Source organism: Hypomesus nipponensis, chromosome 5 (assembly GCF_054491055.1).
Source record: "Hypomesus nipponensis isolate SF chromosome 5, ASM5449105v1, whole genome shotgun sequence".
NCBI lineage: Eukaryota > Metazoa > Chordata > Actinopteri > Osmeriformes > Osmeridae > Hypomesus > Hypomesus nipponensis.
In genome coordinates this window covers 10,539,831-10,565,699 of record NC_140365.1, presented here as the reverse complement: position 1 = coordinate 10,565,699, position 25,869 = coordinate 10,539,831, and the positions used below count along the sequence as shown (strand labels likewise).

The window sequence follows — 25,869 nt, the reverse complement described above, 5'->3', positions numbered from 1 at the left end:
AGGACAGAGGCAGGAGGAGAAGAAGGAGGAGGAGGAGGAGAAGAAGGAGGAGTAGAAGGAGGGGGAGTCAGAGGAGAAGGTGGCGGTTATGGAGCAGGAGGAGGAGTAGGAGGTTGAGGGGGTGTAGGGGGTGTAGGAGGTTGAGGAGGAGGTGCAGAGGGTTGAAGAGGAACAGGAGGTTAAGGATTTGGAGGAGCAGGAGGTTATGGAGGCGAGCGGTAAGATGGAGGAGGAGGAGAAAGAGGGGGAGGAGTTGGAGGAATAGGAGGAAGAGCAGGAGGCGGAGTCAGGGTAGGAGGAAGAGGAGGTGGAAAGGAGCTGGTCTGCTCTGCCCTCATCTGATACCAGCAGGCACTGGGTCCCAGATGTGTGTGTGTGATTACCATATCCTGTTGCGCCTCCGCATGCAGATGAAAAGTATGCTGCAGAAATCCTGGAGGGATACACAGCCCTCTGGGGAGGGAGACAAACATTTTGATGCGCACACACACACACTATACGAACACCTCACATCTCACTTAGACAGTGTCCTTAGACCCCGTGCTTCTGCAAACAGTGTTTAAAGACTAGAGAAATCAGGTTTGATGTGATCTTCTGTGACAATATTTATTACATGCCTGGCTGGTCTGGAGACCGACTTGTTTCTGCATTCATTAACACCGAGACAAACACAGAGACTTATCATTTCTCTCTTTGTCAGGGCAAAACTGAGTCAGCAAAATTCAACCCAGGCATGACAGACCAAACTGTTAGGATGAGAATGTAATGAAGTGGTTTAGTATCCCTGACCCCCACCTTTCCTCAACCCCTCAGCCCCATCCCTAGCCCCCAGCCCCATCTTCATCCATATCCCAAGCCCCAGCCTCATCCTTGGACCTAGCCCAACTTAGTCCCGGCTCAGAATCAATTCCTGGTCCAACACGACAGCCTTGTGTGTCGGTTCTGATCTGTTTAGCAGTCTAGGGGGCTGCCAGCAGCACTGGCTCATCCGCTGTTATTGATCAGTGACCAGACCTCTGTCAGCACAGAGATCAATGGGACAGGGAGATTGCCTGTGGACTTTGGTCCACGTGGGCCTGACACAATACAGGGACACACACGCAAATGCACACACACACACACACACACACACACACAAACACACACTCACCTACCTACATCCTCCCAACCTCAATGTATAGAGTAATTATGAAGTTGAAATCTTGTGTGACTGTGTGCGTGGGAGTGTTTCTGAATGCCTGTGTATGTGTGTGTTCTCAGGTGACAGTGATGGATGGGCCTGTAGCTTCCCGTCAGTCCTCGGTGTGGGTCATAGTTCACATCCTGGACGAGAACGACAACAAGCCCACCTTCTCCGAGTCCACCTACCGCATCAGTCTGGTGGAACGCGACCGCAACAAGCGCGGCGATCCTATCTACCGCATGTTCGCTTTCGACCGCGACCAGGGAGAGAACGCCAATATTTCATACAGCATCGTCAACGGCAACGAGGAGGGCAAGTTCACCATCGACCCCAGGACTGCTCTGGTGTCCTCCAAAAAGATGGTCACGGCAGGAAGTTACGACACACTCACGGTACAGATCATATCCTGCTTCAGGGGTCTCACAAGCTGTGTCCCGCCCACTGATGTTTGACTGATGTTCCTCCTGTCCAACCAGATAAAGGCCATAGACAACGGTGTCCCTTCGCTGTGGTCCACTGCCAGACTGGAGGTTGAGTGGGTGCGCAAACCTGTGCCCTCCACAGTGCCCCTGGTGTTCACACAGAGGTACTACAACTTCTCCATCTCTGAGGCCAGCTCCGTAGCCCAGCCCGTGGGCGTAATTGCCGTCAGACAAACAACCGCACCCCTCTGGTTTGACATCATCGGTGAGCTCACGATAGTGCGGGTTTGTCTCATGGAAATGCATGTGGCGCCTTTGCATTTTTGAACGATGATGAGGGTGAACCTCACTTTCTCTTTCTCTCGTTCCCTCGTTTCCTGTAAAGGAGGAAGGACAGCCAGGGAGATGTTCTACATTCCTCAGAACGGGTGTGGGAGGAACTGCACGGCTGACAAAGGTCTGACGGAACCCTCTAACTGTCCCCCCGGCTGTTGCTGCTGCTCTGCACTCTCCCAGATAACCCTCACTCACAACTTGAGCCCATTAACCAACTCTCACTTGATTTGTGGTTGTGGTTTGGGCGTAACGGGCAATAAACCAATCAGAGTGTCATCTCACATTCCCTTTAAGAGCAGCGCTTGTTTCATCGCGGATTGCTATTATAAAGGCGGATTTGCCAGGGGCACGCCAGGAGCGGTTCACAGCCAAGGTGAACCGCTGAACTAATTGTTCAGTTCTTAGAATTAGTTTAACTATTGTACTTTTTATTTATTTATTTAATTTAAGATCCGTATATGTTTATTGTTTGCACCTTCCTGCCACAGTAAATTCTGTGTTTGTGGAACAAGGCTACATGGCGAATAAACCGAAGAAGAAACCCACCCAAATCAGCTTCGGTTAAACAGGCATGGGAGGAAATTGCCACAATTGTTACGAATCAAGTTCACATACACAGATTTCTCATGAAAATCTTTTCATAATCATTGAAGAAATGTATCACGCCATAAATCAAACAATGTAACGTAGCTTTGCAGAAAGAAGACCCTGGCCTCGCCAGCAGTGCGCACGGACCAAGCTTGTGCCCTTAAAATAGCATCTGAATAACGCGCCATTGACTTTAGACTACGTTTTTCCTGGTCAGTGGCGGAATTGTTTTTCTGAAACTGCAAAATAGCACCAGGGAACGTTTGCGCCGGAACACGCCTCCTTTTTTCGCTGAACCGCCCCGGGGAGTGCAAGGTCATTCCCTAAAGGCCGATTTTAATTTACCGACGTGCGTCTGTGGAGGGAAAAGTCCGCTTTGCATCGAGTTCAAACTAGGAATGATCCTTGCGTCGTTGCAAAGTCAATTGCGCTGGGTGCAAGATAGGGCCTTGAGTGCCTTAAACGTCTAGCTGTTTGGGTAATGGAGACTCTCACGAATAACTCACACAGAAATGAGAGTCCAGACTTTCTTGGATAAATCAGGAGAAGCATTTTCTCAGCGTGGCCGTGCTATATTGGCCGTCGCTCTCCAATCGGATGGCTAATGCTAAATCCCTGTGGTAATCTTTTGCCTGCAACGCTCTGGTAGTTCTAAGGAGCAGACTCGATCAGTATTCCAGTGCGAGAGGGACTCTAAGCCACCCTCTCTCTCACCAGAGAGAAGACCAGCACTGGCACTGCATACCCAATAACGCAGAGAACCCAGAACCCTAATCAGACAGGATGGAGAAACCTGTAAGCTTGCGGTGAAGGGAAAGTGCTCCCAGATCGAATGCAGATTTCTGGTCTCTGTTTGAGAGTTATAAGGCTAGATGTTTAGTTTGTGTATTTTCTAGAGCCAGAGAATTTTGTTTTGGAGGGGGGGGGGGAGGGGTGGTTGGATGACATTTCTATGTCCCTCAATCCTAAACCTAAGATTGCATGGAACAATTGGCTTTGCAATCACACACCGCTCGGCAGAACAGTTACACTCTATAAGTAACTATGAACTATTGTTTCCTACTGGAGAGTAAGTGTAAAAAGGAAGTGCTTTGGTGTGTGAAGTGTGGGAGAGGATGTCAGAAATATCAATCTATCAAGCATTGCACAGCCAGTTGGTGAACAAGTTGAGCTGTCTGTGTGTGTGTTTGTACATGAGTGCGTGTGTGTGTATGCGTGTACTTGAGGGTGTATGTTCTTATATGTATGTGCACGTGCATGTGTGTGTGCATGCCTGCAAGTCAATGTGCGTGTGTGTTTACGTTGATGCTCTCACATTGGACATATAAACACACACATGCACACGCGCATTGACTGACACGCATGCGTGTGTGTGTGTGTTTGCTACCAGACGGCTTCGACCTGTTTCCGCTGCAGCTGGACATGGGAACTGTTGTGATAGCGAGGCCGCTGGATGCGGAGGTGCAGTCTGTCTACAACATGACGGTCCAGGCGACTGATGGGACCAACGTCGCCACCACACAGGTACACCTGGACACACACACGCGCGCGCGCAGGTACGCGCACACACAGAAACACAAGGATGGACACACATAGACACGCCCCCCCCCCCAGGTATGCACACACAAAGAAACACACCCACACACCCAGGTAGGTATGCACACGCAGATTAGCAAAAACATTTGGTTATAAACCTGACCCTTTGACCCACCAACCCCAACCCCCCCCCCCCCCAGCCGATCTCTCTGACTCGTGCTCTCTAACTCTCTCTCTCACTGACTCTCCGTCACTCCCCCCCAGGTGTTCATCCGAGTCCTGGACAGCAACGACAACCCCCCAGTCTTCTCCCAGCCCACTTACGACCTCAGCGTGTCGGAGGACACGCCGGCCGACACGGAGCTACTCCGGGTGCAAGCGTCGGACAGGGACGAACGGGCGAGACTCAGCTACTCTGTCCACAGCAGCGTGGACCCGGCCAGCATGAGGCTGTTCAGGGTCAGCCCCGGGACCGGCGTGGTCTACACTGCCGACCGGCTGGACTACGAAGCCCGCACCCAGCACATTCTCACTATCATGGTGAGGAGGGGGGGAGGGAGGGGCAGTTCTGATGGAGGGGAGTGCGAGGGGAATGTTCCGGGGGAGGGGGGGAAGGAGGGAGGGCGAGTGAGGAGGTTGGCGGGGCATGTTGTGGGGGGGTGAGGGCTGAAAGGTAGAGGGGTGGTCTGAGGGAGGGAGGAAAGGAGGGAGGGGGGGTTCTGGAAAGGGAGGGAGTGGGTGAGTGCGGGAGTGGGGATGTTGGGAGGTGAGGTAGGTAAAGGTGAGAAATAGAGAGGGTTGGGTAGGGAAGAGGGAGGGAGGGAGGTTCGTGTCAGAAAGAGGGAGTGGTAAGAAAGAAAGACAATGTGAGGTCAGGTAGAGGGTGGGAGAGAGACAGAGAGAGGAAGAGGGAGTTGAAATAAGATGGTAGCAAGCATATTTGCGAGTCAAGGACAAAGTGGATTTGTGAGAGAGAGAGAGATTAAAAAGCACAGTTCAATATCTTTCTCTCCCTCTCCTCATTGCCCCCTCCCCCATACTCCACCTCCCCCCCTCCCCCTTCCCTAACAGGTAAAGGACCAGGAGTTCCCCTTCAACAGGGACCTGGCTCGCATCCTGGTGGCGGTGGAGGACTCCAACGACAACATCCCCTACTTCACCAGCACCGTGTACGACGCCGTGGCCTATGAGTCATCGGGCCCCGGGGCCTCCGTCCTCCAGGTCACAGCCCTGGATCGAGACACCGGTGTCAACGGCCAGCTCGTCTATTCCATCGAAGCAGGTAGAGGGCTCTGCCTGGAGCAGACTGGCTGGAGCATCGAGTAGAGCATTTCCTAGGGATTGTAGTTGTATTTTGTTTTGAATATTACGGGCTATGACGCATTTAAATGTGTGACGTGCATGAGGTTTGCGGCTGAACTGTTGGCTGTGGATCTCAGGTGCATGGGTGGAGTCTGTCCCGGCTGCGCTCTAATATCGTTTGATTTCTCTAGGCACAGTTCACGTTCTGCACTGTGCTTTCTAGTCAGTCAGTCAGTTTGCCTGTCAGTCGGATTGTCTGTCCGCCTGCCTGCCTGCCTGCCTGCCTGCCTGCCGATCTCTCTGACTCGTGCTCTCTAACTCTCTCACTGACTCTCCGTCTGACTGCCACCCCTCCCCCTCCCCTCCACCCCTCAGGGAACTCTGGCGGTGTGTTCGGCATAGACAACACCACAGGCCTCATCTCCATAGCCCGGGACCTGGACCTGAGCTCCGTGGGTTACTACATCCTCACCGTGTGTGTCAGCGATGCCGGCACCCCCCCGCTATCAGCCACCTCCACGGTGCGCGTCTCCCTCACGCTCTCGGACCTGTCCCTGCCCAAGTTCACCCAGAGAGAGTACCAGGCCGAGGTGAGGGGATGGAGGGAGGGAGGCAGGGAAGGAGGGAGGGATAAAAGGACAAAAGGATGGATGGATAGACGGATAGATGGATGGCTAAATGATTAGATGGATGGTTGAATCGATGGTAGATGGATAAATGGATAAATGGATGGATTAATGGATGGATATAAACGATTGGATAATGCATACTACATGCATGTGCTGTCTACCGTATAGTATGACCTGGTTTCATGATACATCATCGTGAAATGTCATGTTGAAGGTGATGGAGAACTTGGCTCCAGGAACATACGTGACCACCATCACTGCCCTCAGCCGCTCAGCGTTGGTATATGACATCACAGGGGGCAACGAGGAACGCCAGTTCACGATCAACCGCCATACCGGTGTCATCACCACACGCAAAATACTCGACTTTGAGGTGTGTCTACTTTATTCCTTTTTATTATATATATTGATAGATATTGATCTTAGCTTATAGTTAGATTATGAGTGTGATTAGACAAATGTACTCCAAGTGACAAATCTACTGGCCACTAATACTCTGGGTTTTAAGAAGATTCCGGAATTTGATTCAAGAAATCTCCAACCCTGTTTCACTTCTAAATCCACTCTGCTTGTTCAGAGATCACAGGATTTTCCACATTAAAGTTTTGTTTGTTTATTTACATGTAAATCAATAAATTAGGAAACAAATCATGAACCAAACAAAAAGTCCACAAATGACAAGTGTAATTGCTAAGCGCACGGGATAGAATTGATGAGATTCATTTTCCGAGGAAAGAGATTTAGAAATTTAGATATGAACGTGTAATTGGAAAAATGATGAACAGGCTAATTAAAATAGGCAACTTAAAGACATCTGGCAGCGTGGACACGAATGAAGATGACTGTTTAATTCACACTGGAGAGTAGACTGTACAACAGGAAATTACAGTTAATTCATATTTAATGGTCGACACAGCCTTTGCATTCATCGCCATACCCCTGCTTTTATACAAAGACACGTGTGTGTGTTCTTGTATGTGTGTGTATATGCCTGTTTGTGTGTATGTATATGTGTTCACATGTATGTGTGTGTGTGTGTACCTGTGTGTGTGTGTGTGTGCGCCAGCGGGCTGCATCCTACTCTCTGCTGGTGCGGGCCCGGAGCATGGCAGGGATGGAGGCCAGTGCCAGTATCAGCGTCCAGGTGGCAGACCAGAATGACAGCCCACCTGTTTTCCAGCAGACAAGGTAACCTGGACCCCTTCCACCATCCCAGGAAATGTTGAGCTCTGGTCGGGACTAGGTTCAAACCTCAGTCTCAGGGGTGTTTGTATTCAGCCTAATATGAAAATGTTTTTGTTTTTGTTTCATAAAAACACAAAAAGAATTGATTATCGATTACTGGATTTCGTCGTTTCATGAATGTGGTTCGCTCTACAAGCTTAAAGACATTGGACAAATGACAATTTCTCTGCTAGAATTGACTGAGACGGCTCTCATTCTACCTCCCTGTTAGCGTTTGAGTGTGTGTCTTTGCGACTTTGCGGCGTTGTCTTTCAGTGGTTCCTCCTCTCCCTGCAGGTACGTGGGTGTGATAAGCGAGGCTGCCCCTGTCAACAGTGTGGTCCTGGGGGAGGAAGGCAACCCTCTGGTCATCCAGGCCTCCGACCGCGACCGCAACCACAACGCCCTGCTGGTCTTCCAGATCATCGAGGAAACCGCTCGCCTCTTCTTCAGCGTGGACTCCGGGACCGGCTCCATCAGGTGGGGGGAGGGGCCGGAGCAGACCGCCATTTTGGAGATGTGTGTTTATTTGAGCGGTTGGTAAATCCATGCGTTGGATTGGGGTCAGTGACTGTGCGTGTTCCTGCAGAACCATCTCTTCTCTGGACTACGAGACCTTCTCCCAGTTCTCCTTCAGGGTCCACGTGAGGGACAGCGGGCAACCACAGAGGACTGCGGACAGCCCTGCGGAGGTGTTCATTAAGGTACGCACGCACCAGTGGCGGCTGCTGGTCTTTCAAAGAGGGGATGCTCATTTTCGGCCTACATCCTCAAAACGTTCCATTCATTTGGCTAATTCACTGGCTAGTTCACCCCTACGACACTAGCCTAACCTACTGAATGGATTAATGAATGAACGAACAATCTAACAAAACCATATTATTCTCAAAGGAGGAAATTAGGTTAAACTGAAACAAGGAACGTGGTGTATAATTGTATGAAATGTATGCTGAAAATTGGTTAGCAATTTCGCTAAGCAAATACCACAAAGTCGGTTGCAGCAGTTTGTCTTTCAACTACAGTTGCAAAATCAGCGATAGGACTGCGCTTGAATAGCTTTGATGACGTTTTATAGTACAAAATTACTGTAAATCAAAAGGAGATGCAGTCTTTCGACAGACCCTTCAAACATCACGCGGAAGCCCAGCGTCCAGGCCAGCCCACTCCTCTATTCACCCCCAGAGACGCTGGGCGTCCAGGGCGGGACATAATCGCAGCATGTATCCAATGACTGTATTCAAAGCAGCCCCATTGAAGTCCATGGAAGCTGAGCTTCAACAGGGAAATGCAGTGTGGCACTACGGGAATGTATGAGAAGGAAATCAGTTAGTCGACCTGCTAATATATGTAGCTGATTCTGAACAAACTCGTCTTCGATATGAACGTGTTTTAACGTATTTAAAATGTTAACACAATAGTAAATATTTGACCATGATTTTTTTTATGTTAGGGAAAGCTGAGCTTCCCTTGCTTAAAGAAATCCCACTGGCACACACACATGCACACATGTACGCAGTTGCCTACATTGCTGTAAAAAACTGGATTGACCACCATCACGGCCTTGTCAATGTTGTTTACATTATTCACATTCACTTCACCTTCTGTTGATCAGTCGGTTCACGGAACGACATTTTGATCGTCACGCCGACTGGGATCTAACCGGAACAGTTCTTATCCCTCTGTCACTCGTCCAGGTGCTGAACATCAACGACTCTCCTCCCAAGTTCTTCCAGGAGACCTACGAGACCGTCCTACTGCTGCCCACCTACCTGGGGGTGGAGGTTCTGAGACTCCAGGCCTCCGACCCCGACCTGACCTCCGACCCCGGGGTCAACCCTGACCTGGGGGCCAGCTCTGGGCTGGTGTACTCGCTGGCTGACGGCAACCAGGAGCACTTCTCCATGGGCCGCTCCAGTGGCATCCTGACCCTCACCAACCGCAACCTCCTCAAGGACCGCTACCGCTTCAACGTCAAGGTGACCGTTGGGCCGGTTTAACGCTTCCGTTTGATGAATGAAACTTTTTCTCTGCACTGTAGGTGCACTCCGGACTAGGCAATGCATCCATCTGTGGGTCCACATCACAAGACTTCCTCTCTATCGTAGTCCTAGATATGAATATATGTACAGACGTACAGCTGATGTTGACTGGCATAGAGGATTGTGACAGACAGACAGACAGATGGGATGGATGGACAGACATGTAGACGGTTACGACAGACTGACTGACAAGGTTGTGATGGACAAACAGACAGAACATTGTGATGGATAGACAGACTGAACATTGTGATTGACAGACAGACAGAAGGTTGTGATGGACAGACAGACAGAACATTTTGATGGACAGACAGACAGAAGGTTGTGATGGACAGACAGACAGAACATTGTGATGGACAGACAGAAGGTTCTGATGGATGGACAGACAGACAACATTTTGTGACAGACTGAAAGAAGGTTGTGACAGACAGACAGACAGAGAGACAGACAGACAGACAGACAGAAGATAGTGACCAGAACAGCTGTGTGACGTGGCCGTGTGCTCTCCAGGTGTGGGACGGGCGTTTCTCCAGCACAGCGCTGGTCACCGTGTTGGTCCGAGAGGCCATGGACAGCGGCCTGCTCTTCACCCGTCCCTTCTACTCCGCCTCCATCCCGGAGAACAGCTCCAACGTCACCGTGGTCACCGTGGTCAACGCCATCGGTCACCGCCTCAATGAGCCGCTGAAGTACGTGCTGCTCAACGCCGGCGGTCGATTCGCGGTCCGACCCACGTCTGGCGTGGTCCTGACGGCAGGGGTTCCCTTCAACCGCGAGGAGCAGGAGAGCTATGAGCTGGTGGTCGAGGCCAGCCGCGAGTACGACCGCCTCAGGGTTGCTAGGGTTACTGTACAGGTGCAGGTACGGAACGGCGTGTCTGTTTTGGGAGGTGTGTGTGTGTGCAGTACTTGTGTATGTGTTTATGTGTGTATCTCAGAGGAATTGAGTTGGGAGCCTCTTAGCACTCACCCTCTCAATTCTCCAAGTCTTATGCTCTTATGGTTCTTCCCTTTGGGACTCATTTGGTTTTTCACAATGTATGCTTCCTGTTTTGGCCACCCGCAATGTTTGGGGCTATGTCGTTGTAATGATCGGTGACCGATGCACTTTTGTAAAGCTCTCTCTTGGAAGTCGCTTTGGATAAAAGCGTCTGCTAAATGCATGAATGTAAGTCTTCACTCCCTTCCTCAGAACTATAGTCTCTCTCTCTCTCTCTCTCTCTCTCTCTCTCTCTCTCTCTCTCTCGCTCTCTCTCTCGCTCTCTAACGGGTGTCTCCCTCTACAGGTGGAGGATGTGAACGACAGCTCCCCGGAGTTTGTCAACCTGCCGTACTACGCTGCGGTGCAGGTGGAGGCGGACCCAGGCTCGGCCATCTTCAGGGTGACGGCCACCGACAAGGATGCAGGCCTCAACGGGGCGGTGACCTACAGCCTCAAGGAGGAACACAAGAATTTTGAGGTAGCCGAGTCTTGGTTTTAAAGGGGCACTCTGGAGGTCCTTGTGCTTCTGAGGACCATGGTGAGGCAGGACTTCTGGGTGTGTGTGTGGTGGGGGTGGGGAGTTACTGTCCAGTAAATGGTTCACAAAGAATGCTGTGGCCTTCTGATCTGATCATATTAATATTCTGAGATGTTGTATCTCATTGCATCTCGTAAAAAAAAAACTGCAGTACTCTGCAAAAGTCTTAGGCACAAATAATGATTTCAAAAACTTAAAGTAAAGTAATAATGCAATGAAAAGATTAAGCAAACATTTTCTACTACTTTAACTTTTATACCACCTCACAAAAGACGAGAACAATTTTATTTACGACATTTATCATTTAAAAAATCTGATGTACCGAAGACTTTTGTGCAGTGATACGCCATCTAATATCTTAGCCCCTCCCACACATAGGTGAACCTCCAGACCGGTCAGCTAAGCCTGAGGAGGTCATTCGAGGTGGACCTATCCAACGCCGAGTACAAGGTGGTGGTGGTGGCCCGGGATGGAGGCTCCCCCTCCCTATCCAGCGAGGTGGAGGTGCCCATCACCATCGTCAACAAGGCCATGCCCGTCTTCGACAAGCCCTTCTACGGCATCGCGGTCAGGGAAGACGTGACGTTGGGGTCGGCCGTCCTCTGCATCAATGCCACCAGCCCCGAGGGCCAGACGGTCATCTACACCATCATGGAGGGCGACCCGTCGCTGCAGTTCGACATAGGCTTCGACACGGGGGTCATCCGCGTGGTGTACCCGCTGGACTACGAGAACACGCAGTACTACCGGCTGACGGTGAAGGCAACGGACACTCTGACAGGGGCTCGGTCGGAGGTGGACGTGGACATCGCCGTGCTGGACGTCAACGACAACCCCCCGCTGTTCCGGAACGCCGCGTACGCTGCCACGCTGGCCGAGAACTCCATGATTGGAACAGCTGTGCTGCAGGTGTGTGTGTGTGAGTGAGTGAGTGAGTGAGTGAGTGAGTGAGTGAGTGAGTGAGTGAGTGAGAGAGAGAGAGAGAGAGAGAGAGAGAAAGAGAGAGGGGGAGGGGGAGAGAGAGAGGGGGAGGGGGTGGGAGGAGAGAGAGAGTGCAAGCATACAATATTTGTGTTTATTAATGTTACATCCTAACTGAATGTGGTCCAACTGAAATCAGACCTAATCTTGTAAACCATCCCAACATATCCTGTCCTTTCCTTTCTAGTCCTAAATTGGTCTGCTATCCCAAATCTAATCTTTGTCTAACCCAATCTAACCTCAGTCTCACCCTGATTTGATGTCCCTCCCGTGTCTCCAGGTGCTAGCTCTGGACCAGGACTCTGAAAGGAACGCAGAGGTGAGCTACCAGATTCTGTCAGATGTCTTCAACAGCACCGACTACTTCCACGTGGACAGCAGCAGTGGCCTGGTCCTCACCGCGCGCATGCTGGACTACGAGGTCACCCAACGTTACAACTTCATCATCCGGGCAACCGACCAAGGGGAGCCCCCCCTCAGCAGCGACGTCACCGTCACGGTGATGGTCACCGACACCAATGACAACCCGCCCGTTTTCAGCCAGGGGACGTATGAGGCGTACGTAAGCGAGCTGGCTCCCCGTAGGCACTTTGTGACCTGCGTTCAGGCGTCGGACGCGGACATCTGTGACGCCGACAAACTGAGGTGAGCGAAAGGACAAGCTAGTTTCTCCACTGGCTCCCCTCGCTGTTCATACCGTTATAGAACCAATGCCATGGGGACACTATACCACCATGGCATTTTCAAATGCATGTAACTTTGTTAAAAACCTCTCTCCGTTCATGAATTTTGCTAAAATGGGTTTCCTAATCATCTAGTACATTTTTGAGACTGTGGGATTTTTTATTTATTTATAATTATTATTTGTTTTGATCATTTGGGAAAATGTGTCCTACCTTTTGACTGGTACTGTACATCAGTCCACCCATTGAGTCATTTTGACCCCTCATAGAAACCGCTGCATAATGTTGTGCTCAACATTTGCACCACGTCTGGTTGCTTAACAACGTCCATTGTTGCCTTTTGATAAGCAGGTCAACAAGCTAGATATGATAGACAAATGTATAGATCAATTGCTAAATAGATATTGACACGATAGGGAGATGGCCTTGTCCTATTACTGGAGCTAAATTAATCAATTGTACTTCTTCATGACATCTTTGTGATGGCTGGGACTGTGGCGGCAGGGGGTAAAGATGACCCTCTTGGTGGTCCTAGGGGATATTGGTGAATGTTGGTGGTTCTAGTGTTCAGAGGTGGACCAGAAGCTCCTCCTTCACCATTCCTGTTTGTCTGGCTACAGGTACAGCATCCTATCGGGAGACGAGAGGATGACGTTTGGGATGGACGCCGAAACGGGGGTGATCACTCTGTCCAACCAGCGCAGGCAGGGCACGAAGGGGTCTTACCGCCTCAACGTGTCCGTGTCGGACGGAGTCTTCACCAACACGGCACAGGTAGGCCGCGTCGCACCTCACCAGTGACGATAGTGACGATGACGACGATTGTGAGGGTGAATGAGGAGGATTATGAGTGTGGCCTCGCACTGTCGCCTCGCGGCAAGAAGGTTCGGGGTTCGATTCCTGCTTGGAGCACCGTTTGGTGCTCAGGTGGGCTATCTCCCGAGCTTTTCTGTGTGGGGTTTGCATGTTCTCCCTGTGCTTACATGGGACCCCGTGCCCACAACATCCAGAGCAGATTACTCTCCTGTCCAGGAATGTGGGGAGCACATGGACTTGGCCCCAGGTCGCCTCAGTGTGGCTGACCCCTGCTCCTGCCTACCCTTGGAGGAAGGACAATGTAGAGAACACGTGCATGAATGCGTGTGTCACGCGGATGGACAAAGAAGCTTTTCTTCTGCTGCTGATGATGATGACAGTTTGTCAGTCGCTTTAGATAAAAGCATTTGCTAAATGAAGAAATGTAAATGATTGATGAATGATGTAAATACTGAAGATTGATGATGATGGCGGTGATGGGGACAATAGTGATAATGAAATGGATGGTGTCGGTGTTGAAAATGCGTGTGTCGGTGCTGACAATGGGTGTTGGTGTAGCAGAGTCAGGAGGACAGTGACGTAACAGCGATTATGGTAGTGTTGATGCGTTTGTTGGTCCCCAGGTAAACGTGCGCGTGTTGGGCGCCAACCTGTACAGCCCTGTGTTCAGCCAGCGGTTCTACCTGGCTGAGGTCAGAGAGAACGCCCCTGCAGGGTCAAAGGTCATACAGGTAGGAAACCCAGACCAACCAGGAACGACACTCCATAGCGAGACCATATTCTGCTACATCAACCAAATTCTACACACAATACACACAGTGTTTGATCTTTTTTCTGTTTTTTTTTAGTTTATTTTGCTGTTTGTAAAAAGCCTCCCGTGGACAGGTGTTGTAAACTAGCATTTATGCTAACACACTGTAAACAATGCATCTGGTTCGTCCAATGACATTGTCATGTCCATGTCCAAATAAAATCTACTTACTTACAATGCAACCTTTGTAGATTTGTTGTAATGTAAACAGTGCTCACCGCCCAACTTCAGGTGCGAGCCACAGACGAAGACTTGGGCCTATTCGGTCAGATCGCCTACTCCTTCATCAACGACCTCGGAAAGACTCAGTTCAGAATCAACCCTGAAGGACTTATCACCACCGCCCAGAAACTGGACCGGGAGAACCCGCTCAACAAGGACGTCGTTCTGACCGTCATGGCTCTAGACGGTGGAGGTAAGCCCGCCGCCCCTGTCGCGCATGTCGGCGTCGACCTTCAGTGTGGATGAGAGGCAGATTAGGTTGGATTCACGTTCAGTGAGTTTTAAATCCTGGTCTTAAAGGGGATTTGGAGGTGTAAGCGGAGCTGTAATAGCTCTATGCTTCTGAGCAGCATGAAGAGATATCGTCGGTGGCTTAGAATATTTTAGTGCCCTCTCCCAGAAATCATAAAGTCGCCAATTCTTCATTGACTTCCTTAAAAAAATAGAAGAAGAAGAAGAAGAACAGAACAGTGCATGTGAACTTCTCTCTTTTTCTTCCAGGTCGTGCCTCCTTCTGTACCGTGCGCGTCGTCCTGGCTGATGAGAACGACAACGCTCCACGTTTCCGGGCGGTGGAGTACCGAATGAGCATCAAGTCGGATGTGGCCAAGGGCTCGCTAGTCACCCAGATCCAGGCCACGGACCTGGATGCCGGGCCCAATGGAAGGGTCAGCTACTCCCTCTACAGTGAGGCGCGCCTGCCCCTAGTTGACGTCCTGGAGGTTTGAATCGAAGTTTATTGACACCGGACTTCTCTCTCTGTTACTGGTTTTCTGTTATCAATGTATCCAATGGTCCCTATAGGTGCTAAATTATATAGAAACATTTATTTGTTTTTCAATTTCATTTAGTGAAATGTTTAATTGGGACATTTTGAATGTATAATGCTGGGATATTTGTCTGATATCCACCACCACTAGGTGGAGCCAGACAGCGGGTGGATGGTGACCAAGGGGAGTGTAGACCACCTCCAGGGCACCATCCTGTCCTTCTTCGTCAAAGCCACGGACCGCGGCACGCCCGTCAAACACTCCCTGGTGTCGGCCTTCATCCATGTCCTGCCTCCGGATGCCTTCGTGCCCTCCTTCACCCAGCCCCAGTACTCCTTCACCATCCCTGAGGACACTCCCGTGGGCACAGCCCTGGGCTCCGTCTACCTGGGGCCCGGTCAGACGGGGACCTTCAGTGGGGTTGGGGGGGAGACCCCTGAGAGCAACTCGGGCGCAACGTTCCTGGTGGATCGCGAGACAGGCCTCATCCGCCTGGTCGCGGCGCTGGACTACGAGGTGGTCAGCATCTTCCGCTTCAAGGTGATGGCCACCACACGCCGAGACCTGATCGAGGCCATCTCCACGGTGGACGTGGAGGTCAAGGTGGGTGTGATGTCTGACAGCCCCCCTCAGGTCGTGAGTGCACCCTCTCTGGGAAATCGGATTGTCAAAGAAATGAGAAAGAAAGAAAGGAATGGAAAGATAACACATCAAGCTAAGGTTTGTCATGTAAATGTATCTGAAAGGATTCATTTATACAGAGTCAAATAAATAGCCAGAGAAGAGACTCGTTGTGGTTTTTAGTCAAGGAATTTCAATACAGAGGAACAAGTGGATACCTCATCTGGCATGGACTCAGATGGGATCTCTATTTTCTCTGGGGCTAACCCCTCCAGTGAGCCAAGGTTAGACAGAACCTAAATAAACTGTTGACCATGTCCTGAAGTGGATAAACAAACACATAAAAGCCATTCGTCCAAACATTCCACACAAAGTGAAGAGCACACAGTCAGACAGTAGACGTTAGTTCTAGAAATAGTTGAAAACATTTGTGCACTCACAGGAATAGCTTGTATTAATGATTGATTCACATAGTGAAGAATGAATAAAAAACGTGTTATGTATATTTTCATGAATCCTACACATTCATTCCCCAGCGTTCCTTGAAGGTTTGGTCATCATCTCCTTTGATGAACCAATTAGAGCTTGTTCCTGAGCTCTTTTCCTCTTATGAACCAATCAGAGCTTGCTCTTTTACGTCCCACATCTCATCAGTAATTCCTGACCTGTAGTTACAAATTACAGCGTGCGCAATCTGCGGGTCGGCCATGGCGCTAATGACACTACGTTTGCAAATACACGAGGCCCAGAGGCTCAGTTGATCTCTGTACTGTCTGACTGCAGATCCTGGATGTGAACGATAACAAGCCGTCCTTTGAGACCAGCTCCTACGTTGCCATGGTGATGGAGGGCATGCCGGTGGGCACCAGGGTCGTGCAGGTTCGAGCGCTGGACCCAGACTGGGGCTCCAACGGACAGGTCTGCACCAATGATTTGTTGTTTTGATTATTTACATTTTAGTCATTCAGCAGACGCTCTTATCCAGAGCAACTTACAGTAAGTACAGGGACATTCCCCCCAAGACAAGTAGGGTGAAGTTCCTTGGCCAAGGACACAACTTCATTTGGCACGGCGGGGAATTGATCCGCTACCTTCTGATTACAAGCTTCTGATTTTCTCGCTGACCACTCCATACGACCCGACCAGGTCACATACAACATCGGACCGTCACTCAACCAGAACCAGGACTCCCGAGCCGACCGGGCCAGCTCCAGCCCGGCCCGCTCCACCGACAGGGGCGCTGTGTTTGCCATCGACAGCAAGACGGGCTGGATCACCACCACGGGCCCCCTGGATCACGAGGCCTGCCCCAGCTACACCTTCGTGGTGGTGGCGTCTGACCTGGGCGAGCTGTTCTCTCTCTCCTCCAGCGCCGTGGTTACCGTCACGGTGGCGGACGTCAACGACAACCCCCCGCGTTTCGAGAGGGAGCTCTACCGGGGCGCAGTGCGGGAGAGCGACCCAGTTGGGGAGGTGGTGACTGTTCTGAGCACAAAGGATGGAGACAGCTCGGAGCAGAGTCGACTGGTCAGCTATCACATCACTGGTGAGATACGGTCAGCTGTCGCATCGCTGGTGAGACGTGGTATCTAGCAGTCGAGAATTGACAGGTGTTTTGTGACAGATCGACTTGACATCACAGTTTTTGATAAGATTAGGCTATGAACCTTCCTTCCTCTCTCGCTTTCTCTCTGTTGTTACTGGTGGATAGCTGGCAGTTTTGACCTCCCAATAAATATATTTTTGTCAAGTCAAAGTGTGTCTCTCTCTCTCTCTCTCTCTCTCTCTCTCTCTCTCTCTCTCTCCCCTCCCCCTCCCCCCTGCAGGGGGTAACCCGCGGGGCGTGTTCGCCCTGGCCCCCGTCCAGAAGGAGTGGAAGGTGTTTGTGAACGGCCAGCTGGACAGAGAACAGCAGGACTGGTACCTGCTCAACATCACAGCCAGTGACGGCCTGTACGTCACTCGCACCACTGTGGAGGTCACCATCATGGACGCCAACGACAACAGCCCCGCCTGTACACAGGTCAGGGGCCAGGGGTCAGGGTTTGGTCTGGGCTGACAGAAGCGACATACACAATTAGCATGAGGTCAGCGCCAGATTAGAGAGAAAGATGGAGGGAATGAGAGAGAGAGACAGAGAAAGAGGGAGGGGAATTAAGAGAGAGAACAAGAGAGAGAGTAGAGAGCAAGGACATGGAGAGAAGATGAAATAGAGAGACATAAGGGGGGGGAAATGAGGGCCAAAAATAGAAAGTGAAAGATAGGGAGAATAAGGGACATTGAGAGGCAAGGACAGAGAGAGAGAGAGAGAGAGAGAGAGAGAGAGAGAGAGAGAGAGAGAGAGAGAGAGAGGGAGGGAGAGAGAGAGAGAGAGAGAGAGAGAGAGAGAAGAGAGAGAGAGAGTAGAGAGCAAGGACATGGAGAGAAGATGACATAGAGAGACATAAGGGGGGCAGAATGAGGGACAGAAATAGAAAGTGAAAGATAGGGAGAGTAAGGGACATTGAGAGGCAAGGACAGACAGAGAGAGAGAGAGAGAGAGAGAGAGAGAGAGAGAGAGAGAGAGAGAGAGAGAGAGAGAGAGAGAGAGAGAGAGAGAGAGAGAGAGAGAGAGAGAGAGAGAGAGAGAGAGAGAGAGAGAGAGAGAGAGAGAGAGAGAGAGAGAGAGAGAGAGAAAGGGGTGGAGAGAGACAGAGAGACAGAGACAGACAGAGAGAGAGAGAGAGAGAGAGAGAGAGGTGAGATGAGAGGTGATTAGGCAAAGCAGCAGAAACAGAAGAACATTTTCAAAATGACGGGGAGGCCTGGAGGAAAGCCTTTGGGAAACATTGGAAACTAAAATGTTGCCGATGAAGGCTTCATTTGGGGGTGTGAGTGGTGGACTAGACCTGGGGCCGTTTTTCACAGTGTTAGGGGCTCAATTGAGTGTGCTGGATGGGGATGCCTGAAGCAGGGTCAGGGTTAGGCGGTGGCACTGCCAACTGCATGTTTACGCCAGAGGGAATCTGCCCAGTACAGGGCAGTGGTACGTGTTTAATTGAATAGTTTCTTCTTGGCAAGCCATATGGCATAACAATGTGTGTGTGTGTGTTTGTGCCAGGCGGTGTACAGCATGTCCATCCCTGAAGACACTCCTCCTAATAAGGGCATCTTGACAGTGGGGGCTACAGATGCTGATTCTGGATCGAGTGCTGAGATCCAGTACTCACTGTTCGGGATAGGAGTGGAAGACTTCTTCATGGATGCAAACACGGGTAAACGCACAGACACACACAGACACACACAGACACACACGGGAGGGATATGTCGCATCACACTTCACTGATCAGGCGCCATGAAACACACCTGATGTTGATCGACCCAGTTTGTTTCGATGTTGTGCGTGTGTGTGTGTGAACCCAGGTGAGTTAAGGACAGCCTCCCTCATGGACCGTGAAAAGACAGCCAGCTACAAGCTTATTGCCCAGGCAACCGACGGAGGCGGGCTCTTCTGTCGTTCTGAGATTTCCCTCAAGCTTTTGGACATCAACGACAACGCCCCCCTATTTTCTTCCAGCCAATACCTGGCCACGGTTTACGAGAACGCCGCCCCTAAAGCTCTCTTGACCAGACTGCAAGCTAACGACCCTGACGAAGGTGCGCTAGGGGCATGGAGAAAAGAATGATGAGGATGGGTTACGTGTTCTACATTGCACATGTGCTCTGTTTAGCAGGTGAAAGTGATCACATAAAGTACACCTCATCATGTGACTTCTACATATGTGGATGGGTGGGGATGTGTGTGCATGAATGTTTGTGTGTGTCCGTGTGTGCGTCTGTGCGTGTGCGCACACGTGTGTATGTGCTTGCGTGCGTGCGTGTGCGCCCGTGCACGCCTCTCTTCCACAGACCTGAACCGCATGGTGCTCTACACCCTGCTGGACTCGGCCGACGGCGTCTTCTCCATCGACCCGGTGTCGGGTGTGCTGGTCCTGGAGAAGCCTCTGGACCGCGAGACCCGCGACTCCTACCGGGTCCGGATCCAAGCGGCGGACCGGGGGGGCCAACAGGGGGCGCTGTCCTCCCAGACGGAGCTGACCGTGGTGGTGCTGGACGTCAACGACAACGCCCCCGTCTTCCTGAAGAAGGACTACGCCGTCACCGTGCCCGAGGACGTGGCTTTGGGAACCGAGGTGTTGAGGGTGACCGCCAGCAGTGCTGATATGGGGCCCAACGCGGAGATCAGCTATAGTATACGCTCCGGGAACGAGCTGGGGAAGTTTACCATCGACCGGACCCTGGGTGGGTGTGTGTGTGTTTGTGTGTGTGTGTTTGTGTGTATATCAGTGTGTCAGTGTTTGCATCTTTCTGTAAACGAACAGTTGACCGTAACTCAGTACAACCCACTTCCCGTGTGTGTGTGTGTGTGTGTGTGTGTGTGCAGGCTCCATCTCCATAGCTGATGATCTGGACTTTGAGGTGTGTAAAGACTACTTCCTGACTGTGGAGGCCTGGGATGGCGGATCCCCTCCCCTCAGCGCTGCTACCATGGTAACCATTGAGCTTATGGACGTCAACGACAACGCCCCGACCTTCAGTCAGGACATCTACAATGTCCTGGTCGGCGAGGATGCATCAGTCGGACAAACCATCACCAGGGTAACCGCCAGTAGGATTATTACTGATATCTAGTGTCTCAATTGCTGGTTGTGTGTGTGTGTGTGTACGTGTGTAAATGTGACCAGGCTGTTTCTCTTGTGTTCCTCTAGTTGCTGGCTGAGGATTTGGACAGCCAGGTCAATGGTCGCATCACCTACTCTATCCTGAAGGGTGACCGTGGAAACCAGTTCTGGATCGATCCGCTGACAGGCCTGCTCAAAGTCAACAAGCGTATGGATCGGGAACTGGTAGGGAAACACACAAACAAACAGAACTCATGGCTTTATTAGATGAATTCACTCTTAATGAACGAAATACTACAACTCACAACTAACTGACTGCTACTAACCACATTTTCCTGAAACCACAGAACAGGATATGTAGTCGGATATACTGTATACTGCAGTTTGAATTCCAAACAAGTTTTGAAATGCAGAGTGCCCTGAAGTCCAATCCAATTCTATGTGTATAGCTCTTTTGAGCCCTTTATAGAAAGCAATGTCACAGAGGGCTTCACATATGCCCATAGAACTGCACCTAAACTAGGCTAAAGCAGATGTTAACTCAACCCCCCACACCAGGTAGAGTGGGAAATGAGCAAAAACAGTCAGGGTAAAGTTCCCACCAATTAAGTGTGAACTAGCGCAGCAGTTCAGCCGCAGGGCTGACTAAAAAGAGGATTTTTAATGTTCATGTTTAATGTTCATGTCAACCACCCTGATTGAAGCAGTCTGTTCCAGAGGATAGAAGCTCTATCAATGTACATCCTGCCCCCCCCCCCCCCCCCATATTTTTCTTCAAGCAAAACACATTAACTCACCTCAACATCCATGTCACACAAATGTACGCAGCATGCTACACACAAGTCACACACGAGTTCAACTCGGCTTCATTGTCATTTCATAGGATGCAGTACAACACAAGCAGGCGATGCAGTGACCTGCAGTGCAACACAAACACTCGGCACAACCCAACCATGCTCCACTCAAGTCACACACTTTAACAGCCGTGAGAAAAGAATGAAAAGGTTTTTAATCTCGCTTTAAATGTTGAGATCGTGTCAGCCTCTCTGATTGAAGCAGGAAATCCATTCCAGAGGGGAAGAAGTCTAAATGAGAACGCCCTGCCCCCCCCCCCCCCCCCCCGCTGTTTCCCTCTTGATGTTAGGAACCACCAGATATCCGGCATCTTGGGATCGTAATTTCCTTGTTTGGTTATGGGGTGCGAGGATTTCTGAGAGATAGGGGCGATGCTAATCCGCGGAGTGATTTGCACGTTAGGAGTACGACTTTGAAGTCGGCCCTGGCTAGGATTGGAAGCCAGTGTAGAGAAGAGAGAGTAGGTTTAATGCAGTTGCATTTTCTGGTTCTGGTTCTAATCGTGCTGCAGCATTTGGCATCAATTGAACATTTTTGCCAAAGGTATTCAATAGGCCAGAAAGTAGCCTGTTACTGTACTCCAGTCAGCATGTAACAAATGTATATGTAGAGGGGCTCAGATGGCTGAGCGGTTAGGGAATCGGGCTATTAATCAGAAGCTTGCCGGTTCGATTCCCGGTCGCACACAATGAAGGCACTTCACCCTATTTGCCACGGGGAATGTCCCTGTACTTACTGGAAGTCACTCTGGATAAGAGTGTCAGTTAAACGGGAGTCAGATGGCTGAGCGGTTAGGGAACCGGGCTAGTAATCTAAAGGTTGCCAGATCGATTTCCGACTGTGCCTAAATGATGTTGTGTCCTTGGGCAAGGCACTTAACCCTAACTTGCCACGGGGGGAAAGTCCCTGTACTTTCTGTAAGTCGCTCTGGATAAGAACGTCTGCTAAATGTAAAAGTGTTATTTTTTCTGCAGGAAGTTTACTAGTGTGTGCGTGTGTGTGTGTATAGGTGTCGAAGTACTCTCTCTTGGTCCAGGCGTTTGACAGCGGATCCCCTGCTATGTCCTCCACCGTCACTGTCAACATCAACGTGTCTGACGTCAATGACAACCCTCCTACCTTCTCCCCGCCCAACGCCACCGCCAACATCCAGGTAGGGGTCACCCTGTCTCGCTGTGACAACCACTGACAGACCTACTAAGAAAATTGGGGAGTGTTTTAAGCAACAACTTAGGCAGGCCCTGACCCAATAAGTATCGCATAGGCTGACGCCTTATTATGGGACCTGGGTTCCAATCCGGCCCAGGCCCTTTGCTGCATGTCTTCCCCTCTCTCTCACTGCATTCAGAGGATAGAAAACAAGACAAACTGTGACTTAAATTCCACCTTCGCCAGTCACTCTTTCCATCGGGCTCACACCTGCTCACCGAAAGACACAGCCTAGCACAGTGAAGTCAAGTGTTTAGTCTTCGCTTGAGAGCGAGTCTCACCCGCACCTCTTGGAGGCTGGACTCTCGTCCGTGGTTTGCGCTCAGGTGATCAAATCCACTCTGCTGTCCCTCTCCTCCCCTCCTCATCCCCTCCCTAACTCCCCTTCTTGCCCCTCCCCCCCTTGCCCCCTTCCAGCTCAACCAGCCGGCAGGATCCACATTGCTCAAGCTGTCCGTCACCGATAAGGACTCGCCAAAGAACGGCCCCCCGTTCGAGTTCCGCATCATATCGGGCAACGAGGGGAACACTTTCTCTGTGGACCAGACGGGGGAGCTGCGCTCCAACCGTGTGTTCGGACCCGACGCCACCAGAGAGTTTACCCTGGAGGTCCAGGTCAGAGTCCCTTCTGTTCTGCTGTTGACGTTAGGAATGATACATGATAAACAGGAGGGGGGGGGGGGGGGGGTATAGCTTAGCGGCTAAGAGTTCATCCCAGTACTCTTTGCTTTGGATAAGCCTGTGCAAAGTGAATATGTTATTATTGCAAATCAATTGTTTGTTTGTTGTTGTTTGTGTGATGTCTCCCAGGCCAGGGACTCTGGTAAGCCCCGCCTCTCCTCGTCGTCCTGGGTGTTTGTCAGGGTGATCGGGGACAGCCAATACAAGCCCACCGTCTACCCGCTAGAGGTGTTCATCGTCATGGCAACGGACGTCTTCCCAGGGGGTCCGATCGGCCGGATCTCCGCCATGGACCGTGATGTCACCGACGTGCTCTCTTTTACCCAGAAACCCCTGCCCAAGAGCATGTTCAAGGTCAACCGGCAGGATGGCAGCATAGTGGCCATGGCTGGACTGGAGCCTGGAGGGTATACACACACACACATATACACACCAAATATACATACCTCACGCATCATTGATCATCCCAAAAATATATTATTTTGCAATCTTTACCCCTCCCCTAAAAGCCTGTCTGTGACATAGAGAGGAACCGTTGTCTCCCCTCAGCTACCAGCTGAACGCCACGGTGAGCGACGGCCGCTTTTCCGTCATCGCGGAGGTGCGCCTGCGGGTGGAGCAGGCGACGGACGAGCTCCTGCGCGGCGCCGTGACGCTCCGCTTCCCCGCCCTCACCCCCGAAGAGCTGCTCAGCCGCCACCTGGACGAGGTGCAACGCACCCTGCGCTCCCTGCTGGGCTGGTCCCCGGGCCAACAGGACCCCCTTCACGTCCTGGGGCTCCAGCCCGTGTCGGGCACCCCCGACCTGGACCTGCTGGTGGCTGTGGATCGACCGGAGCTGGGGGTGGAGGGGGACGCCGGGGGTTTCTACTCCCCGGAGGAGGTGGCGCAGAGGCTGCGCTTGGCCCGGGGGCGGGGGGCCCTGCGGGGGGCGCTGGCGGGGGCGGAGGTGGTGGGGACGGGCTGCTCTGGGGAGCTGGACTGCGGGGAGCAGCTGTGCGAGGCGAGGCTGGGAGTGGAGGCGCGCCCGGCGCCTCCCTACAACACGGACCGACTGAGCCTGGTGACGCCGCGCTTCACGCGTACAGAGACCTGCTCCTGCCCTGGTGAACACCATATACACACACACTGTACACACACACACCTATGTACATACACATACATGCACACCTATATACATATACACCACACTTATATACACCCATACACCCACACTTGTATACATACACACCCTCACATACACACATATTTGTATATATATATATATGTATATATATATATAGAATGTATATATATATATTTCACACACACACACACACACACACACACACATGCTCAATCATGTACACAGACCTATGTAGTATGTACACGCAAATACACACACGCACACATTGACCCACAACTGCACAAGCACACACAGACACACGCAAATCTAGTTTTGGTGTCAGCCTCCTCCATCCCCAGCAGTCACAATGATCCCAGCTAAGCCTGTCAGCAGGTAACAGGATGTCATGTTGTGGGCCCTCCTCCAGGTGGCGCCTGCCCCACCCCTCTGGAGAAGTGTGAGGGCCAGTCCTGTCCAGGGGACATGCAGTGTGTTCGCTCCGGCCCCACGGCGCCCTCTGTCTGCCAGTGTCTACCCAACAGGCTGGAAGAGTGTGCAGGTGAAACCCTGGACATTTGACTAGACCGTCATCAGAGAACGTTCTCGGTCTTTCTTTATATCAAGGGTGGCACCCATGTGTTTTGTTGTGTTGGTGTGTGTGTGTTTTCAGGTCAGACGTCTCTGAATTTTGCGGGGAACAGCTACATCAAGTACAGGGTGACTGACAGCATCCAGGATGGAGAGATAAGGCTGGGGCTGAGGATCAGAACGCTGCAGAGCAGGGGAGTCATCATGTTCACACGGGCCAACCCCTGCACCATGCTCAAGGTACTGGACACACATGTAGGCTGTGAATCGAAAGGCCAGAGACGCGCTTGGTGTTTGTCCCTGGCTTGGGAACCACAAGTCACCTTTGGTTAGATTCTCAGGGAGATAATTGACTCGTTAATATCTGACTCCAATTTTTGACAATGTGCACAAGTGCGTTACCTGTAACCTTGAGCGCTAAACAGTTAATGACATGAAACTCTGACGTAGGTAAAAATCGTCTGCTTGATCAGAGCACCGACCCTAAAGTATGCGTGTTCACTAAACAGTCGTTTATCTCTACTATAATATGGATTTTAACCATAGTAGACCTAGTAGGATATGTAATCGATCACTCAGAGGCTCCGGTAAATTCCTTCGGAGCGTGGAGATCCACTGTAAGTGACTCAGAGGCCTTAAGTTAAAACCTACTCCAAAAGTCTATGTTTATAATCAGTTAGCCGCATCAACCAGACTAGATCAAAGTTTTCACCGCCGTAGCTTGATAGATACGTTTCAAGGAGAACAAGTAACTTTAAAATGCACACATTAATAGTTTATTATCTAAATAGCAAGATAATCAATACAATGATAATGAAATATCATCAAGTACAAAACATACCTTCAGAGCAATGGTTAACAAAGGTATTCACAATGAGGACTAGGCGCCTAACGCACCGGAGCTGTATCGTAAACAGAACTCGAAGTGATTGGTAAAAACTTCTTCCTATATACACCCAAACCTGACTAAAATGGGGACACCGGTCATGTGACAGAAAAGTTGTCGAACGCATACAAATTCAAATTGGATCATTAATCAAGACTGCAGTAGACCAAGTGGTGCCCTTGCAAGACACGGGAATATGTTAAAC

General features: G+C 50.9%; 1 protein-coding gene across 1 annotated transcript in view; it reads left to right on the top strand.

The window, feature by feature from the left end:
* Positions 1 to 25,869, top strand: part of fat3b (FAT atypical cadherin 3b) — a 51,588-nt gene that overhangs the window by 13,110 nt on the left and 12,609 nt on the right. Inside the window, exons 7-41 of the mRNA XM_084698350.1 lie at positions 1,261 to 1,575; positions 1,660 to 1,870; positions 1,991 to 2,062; positions 3,920 to 4,053; positions 4,330 to 4,605; positions 5,137 to 5,347; positions 5,743 to 5,957; positions 6,211 to 6,369; positions 7,063 to 7,184; positions 7,518 to 7,700; positions 7,810 to 7,924; positions 8,915 to 9,196; positions 9,767 to 10,117; positions 10,542 to 10,715; positions 11,154 to 11,684; positions 12,037 to 12,401; positions 13,060 to 13,213; positions 13,879 to 13,986; positions 14,298 to 14,481; positions 14,790 to 15,010; positions 15,209 to 15,661; positions 16,463 to 16,597; positions 16,826 to 17,225; positions 17,506 to 17,702; positions 18,780 to 18,933; positions 19,082 to 19,315; positions 19,568 to 19,960; positions 20,103 to 20,317; positions 20,428 to 20,565; positions 22,205 to 22,348; positions 22,822 to 23,019; positions 23,215 to 23,492; positions 23,635 to 24,191; positions 24,618 to 24,749; positions 24,861 to 25,018. Of these exons, the coding sequence (XP_084554476.1) occupies positions 1,261 to 1,575; positions 1,660 to 1,870; positions 1,991 to 2,062; positions 3,920 to 4,053; positions 4,330 to 4,605; positions 5,137 to 5,347; positions 5,743 to 5,957; positions 6,211 to 6,369; positions 7,063 to 7,184; positions 7,518 to 7,700; positions 7,810 to 7,924; positions 8,915 to 9,196; positions 9,767 to 10,117; positions 10,542 to 10,715; positions 11,154 to 11,684; positions 12,037 to 12,401; positions 13,060 to 13,213; positions 13,879 to 13,986; positions 14,298 to 14,481; positions 14,790 to 15,010; positions 15,209 to 15,661; positions 16,463 to 16,597; positions 16,826 to 17,225; positions 17,506 to 17,702; positions 18,780 to 18,933; positions 19,082 to 19,315; positions 19,568 to 19,960; positions 20,103 to 20,317; positions 20,428 to 20,565; positions 22,205 to 22,348; positions 22,822 to 23,019; positions 23,215 to 23,492; positions 23,635 to 24,191; positions 24,618 to 24,749; positions 24,861 to 25,018 (8,169 nt within the window). The remainder of the gene's footprint in view (positions 1 to 1,260; positions 1,576 to 1,659; positions 1,871 to 1,990; positions 2,063 to 3,919; positions 4,054 to 4,329; positions 4,606 to 5,136; positions 5,348 to 5,742; positions 5,958 to 6,210; positions 6,370 to 7,062; positions 7,185 to 7,517; positions 7,701 to 7,809; positions 7,925 to 8,914; positions 9,197 to 9,766; positions 10,118 to 10,541; positions 10,716 to 11,153; positions 11,685 to 12,036; positions 12,402 to 13,059; positions 13,214 to 13,878; positions 13,987 to 14,297; positions 14,482 to 14,789; positions 15,011 to 15,208; positions 15,662 to 16,462; positions 16,598 to 16,825; positions 17,226 to 17,505; positions 17,703 to 18,779; positions 18,934 to 19,081; positions 19,316 to 19,567; positions 19,961 to 20,102; positions 20,318 to 20,427; positions 20,566 to 22,204; positions 22,349 to 22,821; positions 23,020 to 23,214; positions 23,493 to 23,634; positions 24,192 to 24,617; positions 24,750 to 24,860; positions 25,019 to 25,869) is intronic.